This window comes from Apaloderma vittatum, unplaced genomic scaffold (assembly GCF_000703405.1).
Source record: "Apaloderma vittatum isolate BGI_N311 unplaced genomic scaffold, ASM70340v1 scaffold10002, whole genome shotgun sequence".
NCBI lineage: Eukaryota > Metazoa > Chordata > Aves > Trogoniformes > Trogonidae > Apaloderma > Apaloderma vittatum.
In genome coordinates, this window is record NW_009703094.1 from 19,913 (window position 1) to 33,285 (window position 13,373).

Below are 13,373 nucleotides of genomic sequence, written 5' to 3' on the forward strand. Positions count from 1 at the left end.
ATCTATTAGCTCTGCATGACTGGAGTCCTGTGGCAGCAATCCACAGTTTGAACAATTCTTGGGTTTGTGTCTTTTCTGGATATTGGAGTGCGTTTTGCCGGTGATACACTTCAGCAGCGCTCGGCACTGGGCCGGCTAAGCAATCTGACCTGCTCTGAATGCTGTGTGTTACTGTAAATGCCCTCTCCATCCCTTGGGGCTGAGATCACTTTTCATGAGAGGAAGGTGTGTTTGGATGCTCCCCAATTCATAATTCATTCTGTGTGCGTGCCTTAGGCAGCTCCCTGATCCTTGCTTGACACTGGCTTATGTGATCCACTCTCTTCTCTGCCCCCTCCCCAAAACACTAAATCATCTTTTTCACCTCCAAATCATGCTGATGTTTTCCAACGCAAGAGAGTATTAACTATTTGAGATTTTCTCCTGAGTCTTTTATGAGAAAGGAGTCAGAGAAGCCATGAGGTTTTAGAATCCTATTTTTCAGTTCATAGTTAAAAATCTGCCCCCCAGTAACGTCACATTCCAAATACTGTAGAAGTCACCAAATCTGTGTGACTAACACTTGCCATGTATACAGGAATATTTCTACGTGTAACTATTTGTATAGGAAGCTTTCGGAGGAAAAGGAATTGATTAATGAGAATCAGGGTGGGTTTTTTTGTGGTTTACAATGAATGCAAGACCTTTCTAAGCTTCTTCCTGACAGATTGACGCTGAAGGTTGTGCTGGATCATGAGTGGTGATATCTAAGATTGCTTTGTTGATCTCTAACATTCTTTTTACTAAGGCTTGCCCTATTTTTAGAAGACCTTTTCAGGAGCAGGATTACACTCTGCACAGCACTAAACTCTGGTTTAGCCACATCAATTTCTTACTGCTATCTTGCTTCTCTATGGTATGTGTAGGACCCTGATTATAGGATACTTGAATAGCTTTTACAGAGCTGCTGGGGATTGCATTTTCTTCTCTTTTGAATTTAGATCTGTTTGTGAGTCTTTGTTTAGTTTAGTGATGCTGGTTTTGCTTTCTTATTCAAGAGTTCTGAGCTAAATTCTCTCACGGTTAGCTAGTGGCTACTGTCCACATTTAGGTGACAATAACTTGCATATTTAGTGGGAGCATATGGGAAATGAGCTTAATTCATCCGAGCAGATCACTGATAATCTCAGATATGAGTGAAGGAAGTTTGGAACCACAGAACCCTTTCTGCAGCATATTACGTGGGGTGCGTTTGCTACCCTCTTAATAGTAACTGTTGGGGAGGAAACAGGCTTTGGCTACAGCTGCTTTACCATTTGCCTGATGTTACATCTATCCATGCAAATCGATTCCTATACAATAGTTATTCTGACAGTAATACAAATAGGCTGAAAATTACAACACTGAATGGGTTTAAATGTAGGTAGTTTGTTTTCAGAACTCCACACAAGTGTGGATTTTACTCAGGTGGATCTGCTTGTGGAATAATTCCGTCTGAGTTTGGGTTTGAGACCTGCTATATGAACTGACGATTGCCTAGAATAATGATGAACTTAATTTGATAAATTTAACCAGAGCAAGTTGTCTAGTGGGGTACTTCAGGGTTTAGAATTAACTCTAATGGAATTTTTTATTTTCATTAGAGATTTGAAAGTCAATCGATTGATGGCATCCACATGTAGGAGTAAACTAAGATTGTGCATTACCGAAGGGAGTTGGGTGCAAGAAACATGGCGGCATTATGAAACAGCAAAAGGTGTAATGGAGAATGCAAAAATGATGAAGAAGAAAAAGGCTAGATCTAGAAATTCTCTGAGAAATTGAAGAGTGATAGGCAGTGTAGTAGTGTGCAATATCATAGGCATTAAGAAGTCTGCTAAATTTTTGGGTCACCTACATCAAGGTAGTGAATTCACATAAGAGAAGAATGGCATTTTTTTGTGAGATCATTCCTGAATTATCACGGTTTATTTCTTTTCCTTAAGAACTACTGTATCAAGGATGAATACCAAGTGATTGCTGTGTACCAGATGGGCTAATTGCCACTGTGTCCAGATGTGATCTCAGGCATAAGTGATTGTGAGCTCTAAAACATCCAGGTGCTTCTCATTAGGAAGAAAGAAAAGTAGAGTGTTTGCAGAAGGATTTTAATCAGCTATAGAAGCACATTTATAAAATGCTACAATTTTCTGTATAAACAAACTGTTTCCAAAGGAAATAAAGGCATTGGTCCTAAATCTATTGTATATAAAAAAAAACATTTTAAAGAAGCAGATCCACAAAATTTCTTTGCGTTGGTGAGCATAGTAAACTATAGAGGCAATGTTACTGTCACTGTGGTCTTTAGTCTAGGTTCCCATCCTCACACTGAAATTCTAGCTTTTCTTCTTGGTTTTTATTTTTTCCTGCATCTGTTACTTCTGACTCCAACTGTGAGGGAAGAGGGGCATGTCTGTCCCTGCAGAGGGGACAGACATTGTGATTTCTTACAGTTTTGTTATATTTTCCTCTTTTCCAGGCTGAAACTTACTTAGTCCTTTCTCATTCTGAAGTCATTCTAGACCTTTGGTTATACCCGCAGCATTCCTTGAACAACTTCTAGTTCTGCTATTATCTTTCTGGGATGGGAGGGCCAAAACCACACGTAGTGGTTAGGATATCGGCACAGCATGGTGTTTACACAACAGATATTCCCCAGGTACACAGCAATTCACTCAAGATAGAGAAAAGCAAGCAGATCCTGTTCATTTTGGTTATGTATTTTATCTCTAATGCTAAAGTATGAATTTATGCAGAAGTAGAAAACGCGGCACAAATTTATGCAGTGTGGCTGACATAAGAGCACTGTAAGAATTTCTGTACATCTTGCAGACTGGGCAGACCCGTCATCTGGGAAGCCCTTGTTAGAGAAAAGTCCCTCAGAGGCATTGAAGCAATATAATTAGCTCAGCAGAAAGGGAACTCGCCACTGAACAGAAAGCAAGAATGGAAGGATTTAGCTAAGAAGGTGAATGAGCTTGTCATTTGGACGTGGGTTTTTTTTCTCACCATAATGAAGAGTAACACATCTTTCCAACTACACCAGTTAACCTAATAGTAAAAGACAGTCACTCTCCCTACCAGCTTTGCAACTCTAATGGTATTTTCCAAACCCTATCCTTTGCATACTCTGTCCTGTTTTCTGGATGAATGCTTGTGCTCTTTCCTGAATGAGGAGTATGAAATTTCATTGCTTTATACTAGACATCTAAGTATGAAGTCAGACACAGTTCCAAGAGCTGAAGAAGTTAATATGATACAGAAACTGTGTGATTTCTTTCATGAATAACTAACTTGGTTGGCAGGTCAAACCAGCAGGAGAGATAACGGCATAGTGTGTTCATGGGCTGATCGTAGCAAGTGTGTAACTGAACTCTTGATGCTGAATTCAGAGCAAAGTTTTACTCTGCAGCAGGTCTGGGGAGTGGCAATGCGTGTATTCAACCAGTATAGTACAACTATCGGTACAATTTTGTGACTTACAAAGAAAATGGTAGGAAGAAGCAAAGTTCAAGCAGCTATAGCCATTAAACTGAACAGTAGGTAAAGAGGTACCTTCTTTGGCTCCAGAATTCATGAACTGCAGATTGCTGAAATCTAGGAGAATACACTAGGGAATTATCACTTTGCTCTTCTCCAGGTGTCCCTCTCAGTCTCTGCATCTGTCCTCACTCTTATCTTTCTTATAGCCCTGTTTCACATAATCTTTTGTTCCCTTCAGGTGTCCCTTTCTCCTATCAGTACGTAGGTTTTCTCCTTCTAAGTATCCCTTTGTTCATCCTCTTTCCTTTCCTCCACTGCAATGAAAGTCCACATGACTCTACTTTCTTCTATCATGTTATGAATTCTTTTGATATATTCCAATGAATCCCTTTCCCTTCTACTATGGCTAGTCTAGTTCCTGGTTTCCAAAGCGGTCTGTAGGCTAGCCAAAATATTTTTTTGTGTTAGAGTTCACCATTAAATTTTAACTGAAAGGCAAATGTCAGGGTTGTGTTTTTTTTAAAAAAAAAGGCATTTCAAAAAATGCGAAAACCACTGAATAAGACAATAAGTAACATGGGTCAGGCGTTTTCAGCTACTACGTACACAACATACAGCGTATTGTGGCCTTGTTCTTTGCTTCTTATGTGCTAGTGTAGTAAATGTGATTAATAGTAAGCTGTTCCCAAGAATTACCTTATGCTTATGGGCTGGATGCAATGCAGTGTACCCCATTAATCGTCTTTGGGGAACATCATGTAGGGAGACTGTAGGGGGCACATGGCACAGATCCTTCAGCAGTCTCATAATTTCTTTTACGTTCCTTTTCTCTCTCAGTGAGTCATGCTCATCTCCCTGTGACTTGAGAGTTCATCTTGGGATCTCATGCCATCTTTCTGTCTTTATGAGAAGGTGTGTATGATGATCCACCCTAATGGTTTCTGTTGCTGGCTGTGGCAGCATGTTTTATGATGGGTGTGGTACATTCCCATTTTCTCTGTTGTGCATGTACAGTATTCACCTTGCAGCCCCACCCGTGGCCACTCCCACCCTCCCACTGGGAATCGCCCACAGTAAGCTCTGTAATTACCTTTATTTGATCTGAGGAATGGATTTGGGAATCTTATTTGCACAGTCGTAAGCTGACTATGTTAAAACAAAAAACAAAAAAACTTTGAATGGCTGATTCACTGAGCAGTGATGTGTTAAGTAGGGAAACAGCAGAGACACGGATAACCAAGTTCAGGAGCTATTTAACTGAAGTGTTTTTGGAGTTTTTGCTTTGGAAATGTCTCACTACAATACATATATGCAAAGGGGAATTTCACCTGTTATCACCTGTTTTCAGTTCTTAACGTTAGCAGGCAAAGATGCTGTAAGTCGTAGTTTTCTTTGGAACTTTGTTAGTTTTACATTGAATTAAACCGAATCAGTGCAACCTACAGTTTGTACCTATTGTACGTGTTTAGTCCGGGTTATGCAGTGTAGTTTACACAGGCCTCTAAGTCTCTCAGTAAAGAAGAGAAATTGTATACAGTCAGAAGTAATGCAGCACTAGTTCATGCATCTAGTTTCTGGGGAAATGTTTGAAAAGAAAAAAACCAAAAAAAACCCAAAAAAACCCCAAGACTCAAACTCTTACTTTGGCTTCTTAAGATGAAAGGTCTTCCAGCATCGGCCTAGCAACTGCTAACTAATTCAGCTAGCTCATAGAAGCACAGCTGATTTGGAGTGATGTGTTCTGCTGACACCTATTCCTAGGCATGCATGAAAAATGTTGCATATAAAGTAGTAAAGATGGAGGAACAGGTAAGGGAGAATGACATTTATTTCTCCGGAAGGAACCCACCCTCCAGTCGTAGCAGTAGCCTTTTGGTCTGCAAAAGTTAAGTGTTGTTTCTCTACACGCAGCAGTCAATACTGGTTAGCGTTAAAGTATTTCCAACAAGTGTACTAGAGAGATGGGGTTGATAATTTGCTTTCGTTACCAGATAGAGCGTTTGACAAGAAGCTTCATCACAGGGTTTTGAGGGAACTGGTTATCCACTGAAATCCTGAATATCCACAGAAAAGGTCTTTGCATGGATAAACATTTGCTTAAAATACAGAAAATGAAAAGCGAAGGCGAGCAATCAGTTTGCACAAGGAAGAGAGTCACTGGTGCTATGGATGATTTTAGGGGTCTGCTGAGACTTTATGTTGCTTAACGTATTCACAGAAAACCTGGAAAAAGAGCTGAGAAGCACCATGACAAAATTTACTGTTATTCTGAATAGGTATGATGAAGTTTAGGTAGGAGGAACATCAAAAAGACATTATGAGTTTGAGTGATGGAGCATTTAACCTTACAAGTAAACCTAAAGAGAAGCACAGAAATGCTGTTTACTAAAATGCAATCCTAACTTCCTTAAAAAAAAGAAAAAGGCATTTAGCTGAGTAGTGATGGATGGTTCCACGAAAATGTCAGCTTCATGATAATAGCAATTACAAAAAACAAAGTCAAAACCCGGACCAAACAGATACAAGTTTTTTTCCCAGTATCAAACCGTGATGTACTGCCCTCTTGAGCAGTGTGCAGTGCTGGGTCTCGCTGTCTTGAGAAGGAGACGGTTGTAAAGGACAAGTTGGGCAAAGGGCTGCAAGTTTGATCAGAGGTCTGTACTGCCTTTGGTATGAGGAATGAGTAAGTGGGCTTTGGCCTAGAGAAAAGATGATTGGTGATGGTGAAGGAATGGAAGAGGTGTATTAAACCACAAGTGTCATGGATAGGGCGAACAGGCATTGAACTAATTAAAGAGCTGCAGACCATCAGATGAGCCTCATGGGAAGGAACGAGCAAAATGAGGTGGTTCTTTACACAGCATGTAGCTGAGCTGGGCAAGCCCCTACTACAGGGGGCTGTAGTTGTAAGAACTTGTACGGATTCAAGGGATGGCTCGACAAGTTCCTGGAAGGGAAAAGCCATTGTGGCTTATTAAATTTATGGACACCAGCTGCAACTTAACAGGTCTGTGACTGACACTCTCGTTAGAGAAAAGGAAGAGAGGAAAAATGTAGAGTGAAGAAATAAAAATGTAAGTGCCCAATTATCCCCACTCTCTTCCCTGCCTCTAAAATTGCAAAGTCATTCACACCCCAGCATCAGGTTGAGAGCTGAATTTTGTAATTTAAAGCATTGGCTTTGCAATACCAGGAGGAGCAAGAGACACACAGACAGACTGAAGAATAAAGGAGGGATAGTTTAGAGATTAAAGAACCTTATGAGAAAATATGGCCTGACATTGTTTTGCAAAATGAGGAACATACAAATACACTAATCCTTTACGAACGAAAAGCTGCTGAGAACAAGATAAGATACAAGTGACTTGAAATTAGGAGGAGAGGGGGGAGAAATTAGGAAGAAGGGAGAGAGGAAAGGAAAAGCAAATCTAATACAGTGAACGAAACAAGAACTCATGCATGAAGGCATTGAACTTCTCAGGAAGGATTATGTTCATTCTTCGTAAGCCTTGGAAAACTTGATGTCTGCTGTTAGTATAAGTACAGAGGAAGTTTCCAGGAGGAAAAAGATCTGAAAATGAGGGAAGTAATGAGAGAATAGGCACAGCTAAACCCATCCCTATTTACAGTTATGAGACATGAAACCAGCTTAAGAGTCTCTAGAAACTGTAAATATGGCCATACCTGACAGACTAAATTGCATCAAAGTTCATTCACCCAATTAACCTTCTCTCTGCTTCACTGTGGAATGACCAGTGATTGTTCTTTCCCTTTACCCTCCCCACTTTCCATGTACTCACTCCTCTGCTACACCCACCTGTTTTCTCAATGCCTAATTTATTCCTAGAGTCTATTTTTGTTTCATAAACACCACTTCCTTACTGTTAAAAGCAAAAGTATCATGAAGGGCTATTTGATTTTTGAGTTAATTTTATTTAATTCTTCATCTTATGCTTTTCTAACTCTCAGGAAAAACCTTCAAGCTTTGTAAAAACTGTTTCTTCTAAAAGAAGATTAAAACAAGGCTAAGTTTCTTTCCCCAGTTCTCTTCATTGTTGATTATTTAAAAGCACATTTTACAAGGGAGCATGACTTGAATGATTGATGTAAATTTTGGCAAAATGATGTGTTCATCTAGAATGAACTTTTCATCCAGGTTAATTTGCCTTGTGAAACGTGAGGTGCTTTTATATATATATATACTGAAAACAAAAAGCATAAATTTGTGACATACATACCCCTCCTCAGGGGCTTACGTGCACCTCCTCAGGGCTTAAATCTCAGAAGTATTCTATCAGTAGAGTATCTAAGAAATGGATACCATGACAGTAGTCTTTTACAAGTTTAAATATTTCAACTTTTTTTATGAATATATGAAGCAATAAAGAATCTCCTTCAAGATGTATATATGTATTCCAAATGGTGTATCTACTTTTCACTCTTTCTTAACAAATTCTGAATTCTATCTCTCTGTGTGTCTGTCCATCTACCGAGTTGATCCCTTCAGGATAAGCACGTCTACTACATTGATAATTGAGACATTATTTCTGTCCCAAAATATCGTTAATTTAAATATCTCATGGCAAAATATTTTTTAAAAAACTTAAAACTAGGTTAAAGAAACCACAAACCCCAGAAAATGTGAAGTTCTTTAGCTTTTTTGTAGGAGAAATTCAGTGAGTAACCTTTCCCACTTCTCACTTACAGGAAGGCCTCCATGACTTTAGAAAATAGAGATTTCTTTCACCATAAGACATGAGGTAATAACACCCTTGAAATAAAGGTTAGGAATTTCACAGAAACAGCAAACATTGGAAACCTGTGTGTGCAGAAACAGTTTTGCAATGAACAGTTTGAATAAACAGTCTCTTTCACTGAGGAAGCATCATTTAAGCGAGAGTATTGAATTATATTCACATCTGTGATGCTGTTACAAAATTCTTAATAGAGATAAAAATTAGAAACAAGAAAAAGGCTAAAATTAAACAGGGATACTGTAAGTCCTGCGTTTCCCCCTTGTGCTCATGTTGCATTTGACACACGTATCATCAGGCACCTTATGAAGCAGAAGACATTCTTTCTGTGAGACTCATGTCCCCTCTAACAGGGATTTTGTCCATTCTCTCCTTAGTGTAAAAAATTAACTTCTTTACTGAATTGGAATCTTACATTTTTGGGAGCAGGTAGCTGTAAAGAGGCTGAAACTGTGCTTGTTTCTTCTCTTAAAATATTAAATTTCAGTGATACATAAAGCATAATTAACTCATCTAAGGGGATTACCACATTAAAGAATGAGATGTAAAGCTAAACATATTACAAAACCCATTCTGTTTTCTTATACATAAAAAATAATGCAAATTAAGCTTTTTATAGATGTTTGTTTCCAAAGCTTAAAGCACAGCCGATAAAGAATATTCATTAAGGGACTAGAAGTGCAGTTTTATATTATTGCTGACTCTGTCCTCAGAAAAGTAATATCAAGAGAAAAAAAGAATTAATGTATTAAATAATATTTAATTCAGAAATCTGTATTGATGTTGATAACACCAACAGCTCAACGTTTTACTTCCTCTTAAAAACCTCTGTGTGTAATACAGTTTTTCATTCATTTTAGTGTTTTTAGCTTTTTCAGCTTGACTAAACAAGTACAGCACAGAATTTATAATGTAGTATTTGGGAGGACTATAATGCAAAAGCAGAGCATAGTGTTACAGATTCAGCAGAGCACAGAAAGAGGTCACCAAGGGAAAGCAGGGTCCTGACACTTGCTTGGACACTTTTTAGATATTTAATGTCTTGAAATTAAAGAACATGTTTTATTTTAGACTTCTCTGCGTTCACATATTTGTGCCCTCTGATTTAGTACTTTTTCCTGTTGAACCCTGAATTTTATATTGTGTTGGCTATCAGTTACAAAGTGTGGAACGTGCATTGTTGTCAAGGAGAAGGTTTGTGTTGGGGATTAGTTTTATCCGAGGCTATGTGAAACGAATTTCTATATGAGAAGCTTTTGTCAGCTTTAGTGTCTCTTTCCTGGTGAGGACGCCAGGCAGATACTTGGAGCAACCTCATCCTTCGCTTTCTTTGTCTTGTTCTGTGGTGACAGTAGCTTCCTATGGCAGGTCTCATGCTATGGTCAGAGACTGTTTTTCTCTGTGGTTGGGAGTCTGTAGAGCAGAGCTATAGGGTGCCTGGTTTTCACAGCTATTATTTCCAATTCATAACACCATCTCTACAGCAGAAATCCCACAGGGGAGACTCAGAGTCACAGGAAAGCTGAGGCTGGAAGAGATGTCAGTAGATCCTCTAGTCCAACACATCCTGCTCAATGCCAGGTTGGCTAGATTAAAGTCAAGAGAAGATTATCAGAAACAGCTTAGAAATAAAAGGCACGTGCCTAGTTTCTTCTGTCAGGGAAGTCTAGGTGCTATGTCTGTTACAAAAAAATGTGCCTGCTTGTTTGAACATTAAACATCGCTAGTGAACACATCATCAAATCCTACTGGCTAAACCAGGGCAAAGGAATTCTTTGTATAGGTTCTCTTTACTTGTTTACTGTAAAGTATTCCTTTCCTTCTCACTTTCCAAGTTAAATATTGCCAATTGTCACATCTCTTATGATGATTCTTTGCATATCTTACATTTTTTGAGTCAGTGCGGCTGGAATGGTGAGTATACAAGAACCGCAATTTTTATTTTGTCAAGAATGCCTATTTTTGCATTGCTAGTTAGGAAATAAAGGTGGAAACTTGATTCTTACAGTGCCTAAAACCATAAACAAGTATCATAGAGCCATCATATACTTATTTTTAAGAATTCTATGATGGTATGATTTGATTATCCGTATGGTTAAATTGAAGGAGTTCACTCCTGGTACATCCTACCTCCAGTTTCAGTTTTATGCATATTTCCAGCTTCCGTGTTTTCATTCTCGTAATTCTTACTTTCTCATTCTTTCTCAAATCTTTTAGCTTAATGGTGTCTTTATATGTGGGAAAATCTTCTATTCATGTGTACCCGATCTTTTCCTATTTTTGCTGAATGTCTTATTTTTAAAAATTACTTTTTCTGTGGAGACTTCCAATGGTAAGGAGCACTGTCACTCTGAGACAAATTTTGCAGTCTCCTTTGGGGTTCTCTCGAGTCAATCTGCACATAGATGCATTGATAAATTCGTCTTATTTTCCCTGTTGAAAACAACCCCCTGTTGTATTTTTATAGGGTCAGGGAGGAAAAAAAGAACAAGTACGACTAAATTATGTTGTGCCCTATTTGTCTTTTAGTTGTTAAGTTTGTCTGCTGAAAACTACTGCTGGCCAATGCATGTGCAATTCGGCTGCAGGGTACTCTCACCTATGTGAGGGTGGACAGAAACCTAGGAAGCCAATAGTATATTTCTAATCAGTATTAATAATTTACTGAATATTTTGTGAGGCAAAGAGTTTTTCCATATGAGTACAAGTGTTTTATACTGTGTACTGAACCAATATATACCTATAGACAGTAAATTTCCTTAGATTTAAATAAGTGGTATTATTGCTCAACACTCAGAAGACTGTGTGCAGACTATGCCAAACAGCACCTTTCATTATTGGCTAGTATTGAAAATGTTAGTCGTAGTATGTAATTTTTCAGTGCTTTGAAAGGTTCTTATAAAAGATCTTAGACAATAGTGTTTCTTCTGTGTTACCAAAACAGAATTCAGATATCACAAAGCTGACCTCAAACTCATGTGGCAGATCAGGTGCTCTCTAGACACTCTGCATTTCAAAGAAAAAAAACCCAGCCCAGATCTATTCCTGGGTGGAAAAGTAGGGCACACATTAATTAGTGACCTTAAAGTACAATGGAAAACTAACGGGGCAATGCCAAGTCAGAGTATGAGAAATTCTGGAATATTAATGATGTTTGCCTGTGATCTCATACATTGAAGCATACGTGTGTTCTCAGCTCCCAGAGGACAGGGCTGAGGCTTTTTGACATCCTCAGGTCCAGTGGCCCCAATTAATTTCATTCTAGTGAATATGGAGAATCGGCTGAAATTACTGCAGAGCTGCAGGTCTTTGTGTCAGCGAATTCGCTGAGCATGAGTGCCTTAGACAAGACTGAAAGGAGCTAAATATAGTGCTTGTCTTGAAACTAGAGAGGGTGAGGGAAATACAGGTGGCAGATCTAACTTTAATACTCCAAAAGTACAAAATTAAAAAGACACCAAAACACAGAATAGGGAAGAAAAAAGCAAAAGTCATTATGAATTTGCTAAGAAGGAATTGTTATACCAGTGTAGTTTCCCTGTATAGTGGCCTTGCAAGAAGAGAAGAAGGTGGACAGGTAATACAGCTTGACATTAATGAGGCTTCTACACTGTCTTCCATTATGTTCTTGTAAGCAAACTAGGAACATTTCTTTTATCTAAAACTCTAGCAGAGAGGAGGCAAAGCTGAGTGGAATAGAGCATTAAGAATAGTTACTGACTGCTGTCAGAATGAAAGGATATTCCGAGTGGATTTCCTAAAGAATCTGATACTACTCAGTGTTTCACTAATGACTTGTCTCATAGACTAGAGAGGAACACTAATCAAATTTGGAGACAGCTTGAAGATGGAAGGCTTTGCATATGTATTTAGAGGACAGGATTAATATTTAAAAGGACTCGGGAGAGATGATGTGAAGAAAGTGGAGTGCTGTTCAGTAATAACCAAGTTCAACATCTAGGCAGGAATAATAAACCCTGCAGATAGTGAATGCGAACAAGTGACTAGGTAGCAATCCTGCATAAAAACATCTCGAGGTTTTAATGGGTTAGAACCTGAACCCAAATCAGCCCCATCATGCCATAGTGAGAAAGGCAAACAGGCTAGCAGGTATAAGGTGCTTACAGAAACGTAAGCTGTGAGACTTGTGAAGTTAACTCCTCTTGGTCTCAGTAAAGTACCAGCAGAAGGTTTGTGTCTGGTTTCGGTCACTGCATTTTGAACTCTGAACTGCGAGTCCATAGGAGATGACTGAGGATGGTCAGAGGCCTAGGAAATGAGGCTTATGAGAAAAGATTCATAGAATTGAGGTTGTTCAGTCTGGAAGAGAATTTATATTGAAGGACATTCCAGCTTTTTTTCCCCTCCTCTTGTTTGCTCTTCTTTCTGCGGCTTGGGAGGACAGTGCCTAGCTGTTTAATTATTCCAGCTGGGAAAATAGTAAATTATTTCCTTCTATGAATTACTTACATTCCTGGGAGAACAGGTTCCTGTCTAATATTTCTGGCATCCTACCATTTGCCCACAGAGGGGAATGTTGCAGGGACCTGTCCTGGCAGGTCTGTTGAACCAGCAGTTAAGAGTTTGCAGGGCAGGGATACCTACCCATTCCAGGAGTAAAGTACGGGCTAGGTGTGGAAGTTGTAAGCTGACACTAGATGAGCTCCTTTGAGAGGCTCTAACAAACTGGTGAGGCAGCAGTACAGAGGAAAACAAATTGGGTTAAAATGACAGCATGTTTAGCCTCATTACATGACTCTGATGGAACCTCACCCTATATGCTTCATTCATTTCTGAGCACTTCACCAACAGAAAGATAATAATGCTCTGGATTGCAGTAGCCCTGTCTCATCCAAACATCTTAAAATGATTTTACATATATTTACTAAGCCTCAAAAGACACTGTTGAGATCTGTGAAGGCTAAAGAGGAATCACTTTACTAACCACGTTTAGCAGCTCCCTTCAATACTCAGCAACATGTAACAGGGCACAAAGAATGCAGGTTTCACTGGAAAATGTTAGAGAATTTAGATAAAACACATATAGCAATTTTATGTATTATTATTTTGTCTATATAAAGCAAAAAGTAACATAACTGTTCTGTGGACCACTCTAAA

The 13,373-nt window shown here is 38.8% G+C and overlaps 1 protein-coding gene across 1 annotated transcript in view; it reads right to left on the reverse strand.

Moving 5' to 3' along the window:
• Positions 1 to 10,430, reverse strand: part of FOXN1 (forkhead box N1) — a gene marked incomplete at its 3' end in the record, with an annotated part of 29,097 nt that extends 18,667 nt beyond the window's left edge. The window contains exon 1 of the mRNA XM_009864496.1: positions 10,386 to 10,430. Within this exon, the coding sequence (XP_009862798.1) occupies positions 10,386 to 10,430 (45 nt within the window). The remainder of the gene's footprint in view (positions 1 to 10,385) is intronic.
• Between the last annotated feature and the right edge of the window lie 2,943 nt (positions 10,431 to 13,373).